The sequence below is a fragment of the Nasonia vitripennis genome (assembly GCF_009193385.2).
Source record: "Nasonia vitripennis strain AsymCx chromosome 5 unlocalized genomic scaffold, Nvit_psr_1.1 chr5_random0006, whole genome shotgun sequence".
Taxonomy (NCBI): Eukaryota; Metazoa; Arthropoda; class Insecta; order Hymenoptera; family Pteromalidae; genus Nasonia; species Nasonia vitripennis.
Window position 1 is genome coordinate 395,453 of NW_022279657.1, and position 16,696 is coordinate 412,148.

General features: G+C 34.2%; 1 protein-coding gene across 1 annotated transcript; it reads right to left on the reverse strand.

The window, feature by feature from the left end:
* Positions 1-11,151: 11,151 nt before the first annotated feature.
* Positions 11,152-14,059, reverse strand: LOC116738692. The gene is made up of 8 exons (XM_032602171.1): positions 13,968-14,059; positions 13,145-13,164; positions 12,972-13,055; positions 12,793-12,890; positions 12,655-12,717; positions 12,360-12,561; positions 11,864-12,297; positions 11,152-11,283 (listed from the first exon to the last, which is right to left on the reverse strand). Exons 1-8 carry the CDS (start codon positions 14,057-14,059, stop codon positions 11,152-11,154), a joined length of 1,125 nt encoding a protein of 374 aa, XP_032458062.1.
* Between the last annotated feature and the right edge of the window lie 2,637 nt (positions 14,060-16,696).

The window sequence follows — 16,696 nt, forward strand, 5'->3', positions numbered from 1 at the left end:
ATTAACATAATAAGAATTTGCAGCCACTACATTTTTCTACATTACGCTTGTACTTTTGTTAATTTTTGGGGTTAGGAAAATTTAAACCTATCTGCGTGGCTCCGACATCCTCTTAATAATGAAAAATATCTTGCTAAATATCATAAAAATCTCAATACTTGATAAGATCACTGATCTCTGTGCAAGTGTGGGAGTATGTATCTACTTCTATGTATGTCTCTACTTCCCTCTCTCCTCCTTCCTCACCCTCTCTCTCGCCCTCTCCTTCACGCGTTCTCTCTCTCTCTCTCTCTCTCTCTCTCTCTCTCTCTCTCCCTCCCTCTCTTTATAATATACTGTTGTACATTAAATCATCGTAAATATAAACACTACTTAGGTATACATCTATCGATAGTATTGGATTTGATACATCAAGAGGTTTCTTATACTTATTCCAGCATTATTGAATATTGAAAAATAAATTAAGAAAGCTGACTCACAAATCTTATCTAAGTTGCTTAAATCTTACGTGAATTTCTCAGCATTATTTATAATAACGTTCTTTCATATACAAAAATCTTATTTACAAAGCAGTTGTTGTAAGTTATTTAATTTATATACTAATTTTGATAAATCAAAATTTTTAATTTACCAGTTAATTAAACCAAGTTTTTTAAATTACATATAGAAGTAGGTTGTTTTTATTAAATTACTTTGATATTGTTATATAATTTTGTTATTCTACAAATACAATAACAATTACTTAATGCTAATTTTCTGTATATATAAATATAATATATATATTATATCGTGATTGTAATTGTAAGTAATACTTTAAAAATAATAATATTTATTTCATTAAGATGGTTTTAAATAATGAAGATAAGTTGATTGTAAAAGGAATTAATGAATTTTCTGATACAAATAGTAAATTAAATGATAATCATATTTCTGAATTTAATAATATTTTAAAAAGTAATTCTAATTTCAATATGCAATCTACGTTGACAACTTTTCAACATTCAACCAGTTGATTTAAATGATAAATTTATACAGATATTATTTTCAGGATCAAGTAGTAATGGTCATTGGATTTGCATATATTATTATAATAATGTAATTCATATTTATGATAGTTTAAATAAAAATTCATTAGATAATGATCATATAATATTCATTAATAGATTATTTCCAAATAACGATCAATTACGAATAGTTTTTGAAAAAGTTCAGTATCAAACAAATGCTAATGATTGTGGCGTTTTCGCAATCGCTTTTGCAGTAGCAATTGTTTTCAATAAATGTCCTTGTAATTTAAAGTTTGATCTTAAAAAAATGCGACAGCACTTGTACAAAATATATGAAGAATACACTATATTACCTTTTCCAGTAATACATGATTTAAGTATTAACAATGACTTAACCAATAATATGATTCATTCTCAAGAAAATATCGAATTAGCTTTGAATTTTTCTAATATCAATATAAGACATCTAGAAGTTTCTTATGAAAATCGATTAATTAAAGGGCAACAACTCTTAATGAAGCAGTTTCAAAAGCATAGAAAAGGATGCAATCAGATTGTAGCAAAACATTTAAATGACTATATTGATTTGGAAAAGGATACAGATAATATAACTGAAAAATTGAAACAGCAATATCTAATTGATAACAGTGAATCTGAAAGTATGGAAGTGGACGAAAACATTCATTTTAAAATGGGTGATAAAGAAAAAGTAATAAAAGAATGTTATGTTATGTTAGAAAAAATGAATCCAATTAATATTAAAAAAGTTGAATTGTATAATTCTATTAAAAATTGTTCAAAAACAAGAGCATTAAAACAAAAAGAGAAGAGGCACGCTTACAATGAAGAAGAAAAAGCTAATATAAATAAGAAAAGACGATTATATGCTAATTTAAAAAAACATACTTTGACAAAAATAGAAATTGAAAACGCTAAAAACATAAAAGCTTTGAAACAAAAAGAGAAAAGACTGGCTCGCAGTGAAGAAGAAAAAATTCAGATTAATAAAAAAAGACGATTAAATGCAAGTTTAAAAAAACAAACTTTGAATATTGCTGCTATTTGTAATTCTAATTTTAATGAAAATGATATTACTGAAAATTATTTAGGAAATATGAATGAGATATGTATATTTTGTCAGGCAAAACATTTCAAGTTTGAAGTAACTGTTGATAACAAATTTCAGAATTGTTGCAGAAAAGGAAAAGTGCGTTTATTAGATAATATTACTTATCCAGAACGTTTAATAGAATTAAGTACCAAAAATACAATTGAAAGTAAACACTTCAGAAAACATATAAGACTATATAATAATGCACTGGCTTTCGCTAGTTTTGGATCAAAATTTGATGCTTTATTCGACCGAGGACCACAGGTTATTCGTATCTGTGGACAAATTTATCATAATGTATATTCTTTACATCCTGATGAAAATGAAGCAAGAAGATTTGGTCAATTGTATATTCTAGATAATGAAATGGCAACGCAAACTCGACTATATAATAACATTTCTTGTTCATTAAATTTATTAAAAGAATTAGATAATTTACTTCGACAAATTAATATTTATGCCATTTCTTATAAAATGATGCATGAAGTTGAAAAGGAAGCGCAAAATCAATCACGACAAAATGAAACAGGAAATAATTGTAATGAGATCAGAATGTTTATTACAAGAAACTCTTATCTTGATAAAAATATATATAACGAAGCAAGATGCAATGAAGTAGCAGTTGTATTTGTTGGCGAAGAAGGTCAACCTCCAAAAGATCGAGACATATGCATATACTCTAAAAATAGTAAACCCATAAGATTACCCTATATTAGTAAACATGTTGATCCTATGACATATCCACTTATATTTCCAAATGGTGGATTTGGATGGATGCCATATATAAAAGAAGTTAGTAGTAAAAATAATATTTCAATGCTACAATTTTATATTTACAAATTTAGTATTAGAGAAAATTTTAATCCATTTATAAATTTAGGAAAATTATCACAACAGTTTATAGTTGATGCATGGGTTAAAGTGGAAGGATCCCGATTATATTATGTAAGAAAAAATCAACATTTATTAAGAACAGATTTATACAAAGGAGTTATGGACTACTTACAAAATAAAAAAGATAATGAAAACATGAGAATTGGAAAAATGGTAATATTACCAACTTCGTTTTATGGAAGTCCTCGTTCATTAAAACAAAATTTTTTAGATTCTATGGCAATAGTTCAAAAATGTGGTAAACCGGATTTTTTCATCACAATGACATGCAATCCAAAATGGAAAAAAATTACTGAGAATTTAAAAGAATTTGAATCTGCAATTGATAGACCAGATATTGTTGCAAGAGTATTCAATGAAAAAGTTAAAAAATTTTTAGAAGACGTAAATAAAAAAGGAATTATGGGAAAATGTATTGCCTATACATATGTAATTGAGTTTCAAAAAAGAGGTTTACCTCACATGCATATGTTATTATTCATTGAAAAAAATAAAAACTTAATGAATACTGATTACGTTGATACAATTATTAGAGCTGAAATACCCGACCAAGTTAAATATCCAAGATTATATAATATTGTAAAGCAATTTATGATACATGGACCATGTGGTAAATTTAATATGGCATCACCTTGTATGGACAGTAACACTAAAAAGTGTTCAAAAAATTTTCCCAAACCATTTAATGAAACAACTATGTTTAATAATAATGGTTATCCAAATTATCGAAGAAGAAATGATGGCAAACAAATTTTTTTTTAATAAAACAAAAATAGCTGATAATCGGTTTGTAGTTCCATATAATCCTTATTTATTATTAAAATACAATTGTCATATTAATGTAGAAATTTGTTCAACAATTCAATGTGTAAAATATTTATTTAAATATTGTTTTAAAGGTCATGACAGTGCATTCATTAACATGACTGATATTGAAGTCGAAAACACAAATGAAATGTATGATTATGATGAAATAAAACAATTCATAAATACAAGATATGTAAGTCCACCAGAAGCAATGTATCGTTTATTTAAATTCAGCATGTATATGTTATCTCACGTAATATACAGATTAGCAGTTCATTTAGAAAATGAACAATATGTATATTTTATAGAAGGTTCTGAAAAAGAATTAATTAATAAAAATTTAAATACAACATTAACGGCATGGTTTCAACTAAATGCGAGTGATCCAGAAGCAAGAAAGTATCTATATCCAGATATAGCAAATTTTTATGTTTTTAATGAATCACTTAAAAAATGGACTATTAGAAAAAGGATTTGTAAACCAATTTTAAGTAGAATGTATTTCGTTAATCCAAAAGATAAAGAACGGTTTTACTTAAGATTACTATTATTACATGTTAAAGGAGCTCAGTCGTTTCAACATTTAAGGACTTTTGAAAATGTTATCTATACAACGTACCGTGAAGCCGCATTAGCTAGAAATTTGATTAAAACAGATGATGAATGGGATAAATGTTTAGAAGAAGCTATTCAAATCGAATTTCCAACTGCTTTATGTAATCTGTTAGTCTGCGACTACAGCACTGGGGACTATCCTGGGCCACGAGTTTTTGTTTCAAAAAAAAAAGGAAAGAAAAGGTCCACAATTTGATGACTTTTGCTGGACAGACCCACTAATTTAGGCACGTATATGCTAAACTGATCAATTGTTGTTCTTATCATTAATCATTGTAATTATTACCCACAATTTTGAATGAAATTAGTGGAGTCCCTACATTTTTTTTTGGGTTTGCCATAAAGTTTTCATAATTTAATTTAGTTAATCCACGCGATACCCATATTATGATTTTTCTCCCATAATCGTTGTTTGCGACAAGAGATATACAAGCACAGCATGAAAATGAAGCAATAAATAAGAATAATAAAGAAGATTCAAGAACATTTTGTATCAAGAGTATCATAGATTATTAAACAATTTTAAGAATATTTAAAAGAATAGACAATTTATTTAAATTATAGAAGACAAGTGATATATTCAACATGCCTGACGAAAACGGTGCGGGTGATCAAACGGCTGCTGCATTAGCCACTAATGGCTAATAGTTTTGCGCTTATGAATTGCATAAGCGGCATACCAAATTTCGATGGAAGGCACACCAAGCTAAGAGACTACATGCAAGATTTAAAGTATGCAAATGAATTAGTCACTAACGACATCAGACCACAGTTTATGCGGAACGTGTTGCAAAGAATAACCGGACCAGCAAAGAAGAGTCTCAATAACAAGACTATAACAACAGTCGAAGAATTAATCAAACATTTAAAACAAAGATTTGGTCCAGGGAGGGACTTCAGCTATTATAACACACGCATACAAACGCTAAGGATGAGACAAGGTGACACAGTAGGAGATTTTTATGACGAATTGAATGTGCTATTGAGCAGCGCCAAGAATGCTCTAAAAGAGGAGAAAGGAGAAGAAAACATTGATAAAATGATGGAACCATTGGAAATGTTAGCGGTTGACATATACATAAAAGGATTGCCGGCAAACTTATCCGAATGAGTTGACATAATTAGACCTAAACACCTGCAAGAAGCATACGAAGAAGATGTACGATTAGAATCAAGAATGGAGGCGAGAATCATACCAGATTCAAGGCCACGAATAACTCGAAACTATTATAATGGACAAAATTCTTATAATAATGGATATGGAAATGAAGGTGGATATAATAATAGAGGACATGAGGGGTATAGAAGCCAGAATAAATACGACGAACGAAATCTTAGAGAACAAAACTATGTTGGTTATGTAAATGAGCAAGAAGACTACGTGGGGTACGTGAATCAACCCGAACAAAGAGAACGTTCAAATAACTATGGAAGAAATAATTATTATCAAAACAACTACAATCGTAACAGTTATCAAAGAGGCAATAGTAACTACAATAATTATGGCAGAGGAGGATATTAGTGGGGATATAACAACAGTAATCGACAAGGAGGAAGCACTGGCCCTCATGGAATAGAAACAATGGTCAAGGAAATCAAAGGCAAATCTTCAATCACGAGAATGGATGTCGTGAAGATTATCAGCCCAATGGTCCAGATAGACGAGAGAACTATAATAATTGTCCAAATAATTGGAGAGGCGGCAACGGAAGAAACTACCAACAAAATGAAAACGAAAGAGAGAATTTAAACTCTCAAGGGGCTCGTCATGGAGAAAGAATGACGAGCCAGGAACGAAACCAGAGCCAGAGACAACAGCAGGATCCGGATCAACACAAATACCAACAACAGATGCAGAACTACAATCAAGGAAAGCAGAATCCAATTCAGAACAGCCAGAACAACTACGGGCCACAGAGAGCACCGGTAATGACAATCCTGACAAAACAGCCCGAGTTTCAAGAATGTGTTCAGCCAACTGCACGGGACCTGAAGAGTTTAATTGGGAAAATGATGAATCAACAGCAGTGAAAATAAGAGTGCCAGAAGGGACCACCAAACCATGGATGACATTCATGATAGACAATGGAGCAACGGTGAATTTAGTTAAATTAGGCTTCATAGACGACAATATGCCAATAAATATGCAAGATGTACGATGGCTTGGAGGGATTACTGCAGAGACAGTACCAACTCTAGGATCTGTTTATCTACTCATCAAGAATAGTCCAGTGAAATTTCACATAGTTAGAGACGACTTTCCAACACCACACGATGGATTATTAGGAAGAAATTATTTAAAGAAGGAAGAAGCTGTCATCTCTTAACACAACAACGCTCTGATGGTGAGCGGAGACGTAATGCATCCAATGCCATTTTTGGGGCGAGAAAAGGAATACAGAGAGCAAAGAAAAAGAGCACACAACCCTTACAAATCGAGTGACATACTACAAGTTGAGGAGAGAAATAATGACAAGGAATCATGCAATATGAATGCGTCAGAAAAAGCAGATGTACCCATGAAAACAAGACATATTATAAAAGCCAGAACGAGACAAGTTGTCAGAATTAATTTAATCAGAACTGAATTAAAAGAAGGCTATATCCCAAGAATAGATGCAGGAAACAAAGACGTATTTCTGAGAGAAGGAGTAGTGATCAATGACAATAATACCTGCAAAATGCTAGCAATAAACACAAGTGAGCACGATGTTACCATAGAAGTTGATGCCAAAGAACTCATACCGTTCGAGACTGAACCAGAATTCTTAGAAGAGACAGATAGTGATTTTGATGGCGAAATCATAGTAGATAAAATCAAACGGTTAGAGAGAGTGACAGAAGCTATTAGAAGAAGCCACCTAAATAGAGAAGAACTAAAGATTGTAGATCGTATTATAGAGGATTATTTAGACAGATTTCTATTGGCTGGAGACAAGCTACTATGCACAGACATGATTCAGCATCACATACATTTAGAGAACGATATCCCAATAAATACGAAACAATACAGGCACCCACCGAAACACGAACAACTGGTTAGAGAAAGTGTAGAAAAGAAGTTACGAGACCGAATTATCAGAGAGTCAAACTCATCATGCAATTCACCAATATGGATAGTACCGAAGAAGCCTTATAGTCACGAAAATCCGAGATGGAGAATGGTAATTGACTTCCGAGAGCTCAACAAAAGGACAATCAGAGATGCTTACCCTCTACTCAACATCGCTGATATAATGGATCAATTGGGAGGAGCCACATACTTTTCCATTTTTGACCTTGCAAGTGGTTTCCAACAAATACCAATGGCCCCAGAAGATTGTTATAAGACGGCCTTCACCACAATAAACGGACATTATGAATATACCAGAATGCCGGAAGGATTGAAAAATGCAACGGCTACATTCCAACGACTAATGGAGAAGGTACTCAGAGGTTTGCAGAACATAGAAATGCTAGTTTACTTAGACGATATAATAGTATATAGTAAAGATCTTCAGGAACATGAACAAAGAATTAGAAACTTGATGGAGAGACTCAGATATGCGAAACTAGTATTACAACCAGATAAAATAGAGTTCTTTAGAAAAGAAGTCGGATTCCTAGGACACATTATAAGCGCTAAGGGCATAGAGCCAAACCCAGAAAGGTAGTAGCCATAGCAAAACTTGCCACACCTAAAAATGCGAAAAATGTGAGAGAAGTACTCGGCATGTTTGGGTACTACAGAAAATACATAAAAGACTTTGCAAAAATCGCGAAGCCACTCAATGACCTATTAAAGAAAAATGTGAAATTTGAATGGACGGAAGAGTGTGAAAACAGTTATCAGCAACTAAAAGAATGTTTGATGAAAGAACCAATCTTGCAATTTCCGGACTTCGACAAAGAATTTACACTAACTAGGGATGCTTCTGATTACGCCATCGGTGCCAGAAAAGATCCAGGATAGAGACTAATGAGATGTATGTTCAGATTCACTGGATACGAATATAACTTCAAATATAAACCAGGCAAATTAAATAAAAACGCTGATGCGCTATCACGAAACCCACCAGAAATGACTGAAGAAGAAATTAATAAGAATCTACCTACTATTAAGGTGATGGTCATAGAAGAAAAACAAAAGAAACAAGAAAAATCATCAGCAAGTGCCACGACATCATCCAAGGCAACAATACAGCCACGAAGCAGAATACAATGAGCAGGTGACATAACAAATAAACCCAGAGGAAGAGGGAGACCAATAGGCTCCAAAACGAATAAAGAAGCACCTAAACTAGACCATAGCGTAATAGCACAGAGAACCAGAGCAAGGCGCACGCAAACACAAAGTCCAGTGGGGCAGTATATCAAACAAGGCGCAATACCAAAAGTATCGAAGACGGCTGAAAAGGTGAAAACTCGTGGCCCAGGATAGTCCCCAGTGCTGTAGTCGCAAGTTACTCACAGCATCAGATAAGTTTTCTTTTATAATTTTATAATGCCGTCACTCGAATAACTCAAGAACTGTTGCTTTGTGTAAAATTGTTTGTCTTTCCTTTTCAGCTTTCCATGCAGTCAGCAGTGGTTTTACTTTTCTTAAACAGTTTCAAGATCAAGGAGGACAATGCTGACTTTGTATGACGTCACGGGTATGTTTGTGCAACCAGATACTCTACCACTTTCTCTCTCACTGTTTAATTATTTGTAATTTATACAGTGCTTTCAATAGATTGCGCATTCCGGCTTGTTAATTGTTCATTTTTATTCAAAGAAAACGAACCAAAACTGTGAGTCGAACCGTCTCTTATGTGCTTTAAACCGTGTGTTTATTCTATGATTTAACAATAATTTATAGTTTGGCGTTCAATTTGCGTGTTTAACAATAGTGACCTTAAGCTATTCTCAATAATGCAAAAAAAAAATTGTCAAAATCACGTTAACTTTGCTATACCCGTGTTTCTACACTTTAAATTTTAATAAATTTGTAATACATATTTAAAATCATATAAGTTTTGTTGTTTATACATTTTCTAATTTGCTCTTTATGTTTTTCACAAAATGCAGTTTGTGATCAATTCTTTTGTGTACTAATTCTATGGGAAATTGTCGCGCCTCGGGGTCAATTGTCGCTTTTTGTTAATAACTACGGTTATTCATTACTAGTTTTCCAATGAGAAAGGTGCATTTAAGTCTAAACCCCTAGCTTCTGCTTTAATTTGCTTGAAATAATCAATTTTTGTGAATTTGACCGAAAATACTTTGCTTAAATTAAATCACAGAACTGACTCTCACACTTGCATCCACCTTTGATTGAATGATTTTAACTTTTTCAACTGAAAATAGTCACACCTCGTTTTAATAATATTTCCTATGATCTGTTTATTAATTCTTTGTGCGTTTGCACAAACTTATGCTTGTAGTGCACGCGCAATGGGCTCCTGTATATATAAATTTGGGCGTACTTCAGATTTGTGGGCAAATGTAACTTTATTTATAATTTGGGAGATAAATGTACGTAAACCTAATGCTTATCAATATTTGTAGGGATCCAGTTGGCGTCTTATCACCAAATTTGGCTGTTTCGAGTGCAGAAAACCAGATTTTCTTCTTTGTGGAACCCAGAGTTCTACACTCTACGCAGCAGCCTCGTCCAGGCCCTGGCTCGACTTCTGGCGATCACTTGCCAGTGCACACTAGTGCTACTTGTCGACCAGATTTTGAGTGTTTTGGGTATTTTTGGAGAACGAGCAAGGTCCTAACGGGCCCACCCCTGTGCTTATCAACCAAGTGTATTCGTGCAAAAGAAACTTGTGCAGTGTAAAGAGTGTGATTTATTGCAGTGTTAAAGTGACAAAAAAAAAAATTCTAAAAAGAAAATGTGAAATGTGATTTTGAATTTTGTATTTGAAATATTAAATCAGTTGTGCGTGATTACTCAAAATTTAATCAAATGTTAGTGTCTCGAGTGAAATGATTTTGATGTGTATGCATTAAATAATTGTATATCGTGTATTAAGTAAATAAATGAATTTGAACTTTTGTGTGTATGCCTGGTGTGTTAAGTGTCTACAATGTAAATGTGTCTATGTGTATAAAAGGAGTAATTTTGGCACTACCCAATGTCCGGCAGGATCCGTCAAACTGCCTGTGCTTTAATTTTGTAAAGAAAATTGATGTGAAAATAGGAATTAATATTGTATTGATTATTGCGACGAAAATGTGAATTTTAAATTTATTTAAAAATTGACTCTTCTACCAAATTGTTGTGATAATGACCCGCCTAGCGTGTGTTGTATTTTTCTTATTTCCCCTTTTCCCAAGAAAACTCGACAATTCATTAAATAGAATCCACTCTGAAAATTATTTTAATAGTTCTATGCGTGCCACCCAATATGCACTCGGTTTGACGTCACAACGTCTTTGTCTCGCGCGCGTCTCAAATTTCCTTATGTTTTAAATCTTTCCTAATCTCGAGAGTAATTACTTCTTCTATTTGCGCACTCGCGATCTCTGATTTTTTTATTTTCTTTTTTTTTATTTATGTGCGCGCGCTTATATAAATTTTAGTTTATGACTCTTTCACTCAATCACACAGAATTTAATACGTGAAGAAGCAAACAGTTTCGCTCGACAAAAGCTATAAAGATCCCGGAGGGGCCCCAAGTTTTGTTAGGGTAGTAATAAATTTACCGAACTAACAAAGTAACGTTGTGTGGTTATGCGGATGATAGCTTACTCTCCCATACGGGAGAGATCAGTACTTCGCACTGATTGTTGCGTCGAAAGGTTGACGATCAAAACTCTCAAATCAAACAATATCTTAGACTCAATTATTTCAAAAATTCCTTTATTTGTTTCTGGAGACTTCAAATAAGTTTCAAATGGAATAAGACATAATTTCGGTAAATGATGATCAAGACGGAAACACAATTAAGATTAAACTCCAACTTAAAAACTCAGAAATATAACTACAAAATCGAACTCTTGAATAGCGTACTTACTCTTGGATCGCACACACAGGAGTGAAAAATCGGGGGAGCCCGCGTAAAAATCGCCAATGTTTGTATAAACTTTATATAAAGTTCATGTTTAGCCAAACCTTATCTAAATGTAGCCAATGGGACTGTGCCAAACTTGGATTTTTACTTCATTCAAAAGTTTGGACAAACTTCACCCCTAGTTTGTTTAAACTTAGCCCACAGTATTTTGAAAGTTTATGAAAAATTGCGTAAATGTCAAGTATTTTTTAATAAATTTATTATAACTTTATATCAACTACAGGCAAAGTTTAGTTGAACTTTTTCCAAAATATCACTATGCATACAAATATGTAACAAACTTAAGCAAGAAGATTTATTATTATACTGTAAGATAATTTTTTGCAAAATAACTATTTGGTGCGCGTTTTTTTTTTTTTTTCAAAAGGTTGCTTTGGCAAATCGACACTGGAGATTGGCCTTTTAGGATTCTTTTCTCGCATAACTCTTGTGCTATTTGTAGTTTGAAGCGTTTCCGGAGGATGAGTTTTGCGTGGGCGTTTTTGTTTCTTCTTTTCTTCAGATTTCTCATCATATTCAATTTTTTCATCGTTCTTGGTTTCCTTATTCTTCTTAATTTCATCACTTTCTTTCTCAAAATCACCATCTGATAGCTCTTCTAAGTCTTTCTCAAAATCGCCATCTGATAGCTCTTCTAAGTCTTGCTCAAAATCATCTTGTTCTTTCGATGCCGTAGCTTCTTCTTTATTGTTCTTTTCATCAGGTTTGACTTCTTCACGTTCTATGTTGATAATTTTTTTCATATCTTCTGCCTTGGGTTTTGGATTACGCAGTGTAGCGCACATAGCAGTCATGGTTTCTCTGTACAATGCATAAAATGCTATAGTGAATTAAGATTTATCCAACTTTACTTCGAAAAAAAGGAATAAAAAGATAGCATACGTTCGACACCTTCAAACACGTCTGTTGGAATAGGAATTCTGCCATTCTTTCCAGTTGGTGAACTTTTCTTTAATTGTTCAACTCCAATAATCATTTTCATGAGTTTGCGAGCCATCTCTTTCGGATTTTTGCTGTACGTGTTCTTGATACTTCGAAGCTTCCACGCATTCACGATGATTCCTGAGCCTTTTATCAATTCAACCTTTAGAAAAATATACAAAAGATAAAACAAAAAGGTTATTATAGTATATATTTGTAAGTTTAATAGTTAATACTCATGCTCGCGATTACTAACATCAGTGTCCATTTCAATAGAAGATTCATTTTTTATTTCGTTTTGCCCAGCGACATCGTGATTCTAAAAATAACAATCATTCAGTAAGAAATTTTTTGTTGTTTGCAAACTTACAATATTCATTTTATTTTAATTTACCTCTTGCAGTGTAACCTCAGGTAATTTAGTTCGCACTGCATGTATGGCTCGGGTTAGTGACAACACTTGGTCTAATTTATCCAAGTCTTCTTTCGACACTATAATGAGAATTATTAGTAAATTTCTTTCCGATTATAAAATATCACTTTTATTAAAATTAGTATCACGTAATTAGGTACCTAAGGGTATATTTGCGCAGACACAAGTGATTTCATCTTGCAATTTTCTTCTATCTTTGTCGTGATTTGAAGTCTCGGGAACATCTTTAGCCGAATGATCAATTTTTTATCGTGCGATTTGTCGGCATTTTTTTCGCGTTTGGATAACTCAAGCCCGTTTTTTACGGATGAACTATCGTTATCATCACCATCCCTGCAAATATAAGATACACAGTTATAAAAAACATTTTGTAACTTCCAATAAAGAAAATCAAACTTTTGTATATATAACATCGTGCTTTGCGCGAACGTAGGGCTTTGTGCGGTGTGTGTATGGAAATATTTGAGAGACTTCGTTTTGCATAGCTCAGATTTATCGCACAGAGGTCGAGAACTTTTCGAGATGTGTCTTGCCGTAGTCGTTCTAGATCTACTTAAAATTGTATGATGCGACTCCAGTTATTACGAAACGTAGCAATTTCCCAACCCCTGGATCCTTTTCCTTCGTCTACATAAATATCTGACATCGCGTACACATGCACACAATCAACTATACCTACCTATACACGAGTGTAAAAGCAGCGACAACAGCAGCAGTCTTGCGCCTTTCAGAGAGTCGACATGTTTAGCGCACCAGGCGAGTCTTGCACCTAATCGTATTTCACGGCAATAATGCGGCTCTCTATACCGCCAGATACACACACTCACTCCTCATATACTTTATAATACACAAAGCGTGCACGAGACAGAGAGAGAGAGAGAGAGAGAGAGAGAGAGAGAGAGAGAGAGAGAGAGAGAGAGAGAGAGAGAGAGAGATAGGACGCGGGAATAGAGCTTTGTGAAATACTTAAACGGCACAATCACAATTATTCGCGGCCGTGAAATATCCGCCACCCGTTCGCGCGTGCATCGTGCTATAGCGAAAGAGAAGGCCAGTGTACTGCACACTACCGGCCGATTACAATATGCATACGTCTTTATAATAAGTACATGTATAATAAAATATTCAAAACTTACTTATACTTGCTAGCTTGATCAGATTCTTCCGCTTCCGAATCATCATTGAATATAGAGCTTTTTTTCATCAGTTCTTTATTGTAATCCGCCATCACTTCTTGTCTCTGCGATTCCCTCTCTTTGATAATTAGACGATGATTCCGTCGTTCTGCCATCAAGTCGCTTGAAATTGACATTCTTTTTTCAGGAGTTACGATTTCACCTGCTGTGGTAACCTCCAAAGATTCCAGCCAATTTTTGTCTTCTGAGAAATGAAAATAAATTCAAATAGAAAGTAATGCAACTTAAGTCCAGCAAACATTGTGTAGATTCGCAATGTAATGCGTTATGATTCTGGTTATGTTATTTTACGCCATAAAACTTACCGCTTTTTTTCGCGATTTTCGCTGGAAACCAGCAGCTTCCCCATTTCGCTACAATTTTACCCTTCCTCTTTTTCACGTGTTCTGGGCTTACAACGTCCTTCTCTTTACTATCCTCCCACAAAATAAGCACAAACTTTTGCTCGTCTTGTCTAAGAAAGCCGCTTTTCAAGTAACGTGAATCAAGCTGTCGCGATGTGTCGTGATATTAGCAACAATAAATAATTGAAATGCAATATAGGCTATAGTACCGAACGTCATTCGCGTAACAGTCTGCGTATTTGTATGTAAACAAACTATTGAAATGCCGAAGCGAAAAATCGACGAAGTTGAAGATAATTACTCTCGATCGAGTAATTATCGTTTTTTTGCTGCATGTGCCGCCAGCTCTAGCGAAGAAAGCATCAGCGATTCTGAAAATGAAAGCAGTGATAGCAGTCACATCGATTCATGTTCCTCGGGCAGCAAGTCAAGCAGCGATCGAAATTCTTATTCTCATACCTCGTGCGTCAACAGCACGATTTCGGATCGAGGAAGTAATTGTTTTCATCGCATTTAATCTTTGTAGCTAGTAATGTATTTCGGGATTTCGTTTGTCATAATTTTACAGGCGTTGAGGCGCAGCTTTATTCCGATGATAACCTCGACGGCGATAACTATAACCAAGGTATTTACAAAATAAAAATAGTGCAAGGTTATAATAATCAATTTTCCAACACGTTTATCAAACATTACGTTTAATGAAAATGCGTGCTACTTAGAACATTTTTGTAAACGGCGTAAAATGGCTTTTCGGGAGCTGCGCTACCGCGCGAGAGCCCCGCGCAGTCCGCGGAGGAAATGCCATAACCTTGAACGTGCTCCTTCACCGGACGGACTGCGGAGCTCTCGTACGGGAGCGCAGCGCTTTCAAAAAGAAAGGGTAGCGCCGAGAAAAACTCGCGTAGTTCTCTGCTCTCACTTTTGGCCCTGCCACGCACTCGAAAATTTTTCCGTGATACATAGAAATTATAATTTCTTGCTTGGTTCAGTATAAAAGGAAGCATTTCGATGTTGACAATAATGCGTGTATATAGATGAATACGCGGTCGGAGCTATACACAATCTTCATCAGGACACTTCATCTGATGATGCGGTTAACGACGACGCAAGTTCATCGGAAAAGGAGCAGGAAGACACCTCGGAAGAAGACGAATCAAGCATAGAAAGCGAAGATCTCGGCGAAGATGACGCATTTGTGGATGCCGCTGATCAACCGGTATATCCAGGTGCTCCGCTATCGGTCGCAGAAAGTATTCTGTCAATTTTTACTGTTGCTTTGCGTTTTCGAGTAACCGGTGTACTTCTATCGAGTATATTATCGCTCATATCATTGCATTGCATTTAGCCAAATAACTGCGTTAAAACATTGTATAAGTTGAACAAATTTTTTAGTGATATTAATGCGCCACTTAAGAAGCATTATTACTGCTCTGAATGTTTTTCTAAATTGAATGTACAATTTTGTAATAGATGTAACAGTCGCGACAATATTACATATTTTATTGAAGTATCGATACTATCTCAAATCACCTCGCTTTACAGAAGATCGAGATTTTACGAAAGTTTAATTGATCACAGTGCTCGTCAAAAAGAAAATGAGGCTAATTTTGAAGACATATCTGACGGTTCCGTATATAATTCCCTACCAGAAGAGTTTTTAACTAACCGTAATAATATTACGTTCGTCTGGAACTCTGATGGAGTGCCGTTATTTAGGTCTTCAAAAATAAGCATTTGGCCATTCTATCTCATGATTAATGAGCTACCTTATAAATTAAGAATCAGGAAAGAAAATATGATTATAGCAGGGCTATGGTTTGGTCGAGATAAACCGTCGGTAAACATGTTTTTAGATGCTTTCCGAGGAAATTTGAAAAAATTGTTCAGAGGCGTAGACGTTACTTTGGAGAACTTAAGAAATATACGCGTTCGAGCACAAATTATAGCAGGAACGTGCCATTTGTGCGCAAAAGCAATATTTTTAAATTTTCAACAATTTAATGGCAAATTTGGTTGTCCCCGTTGTAAAATTGAAACTCATCGTTTTGAAAATGTTCAAACTTTTCCGTGTACCGAAAATTTAGACTTGCGAACTACAAATGAAACTGAATTATTAGCTGAAACTGCTCAAATAGCAAATCGTCATTTATCCGGTGTAAAAGGACCTTCTTCTTTAAATAAAATAATGTATAATTACGTAGAATCGACAGCGATCGACATTATGCATTGCGTGTTTCAAGGTATGACAAAAAAGTTACTTTTCCTATGGTTTGAAAGTGAAAACCGTACGCAGCCTTTTTCTTTTTATGCTTTTATCGACGTAAT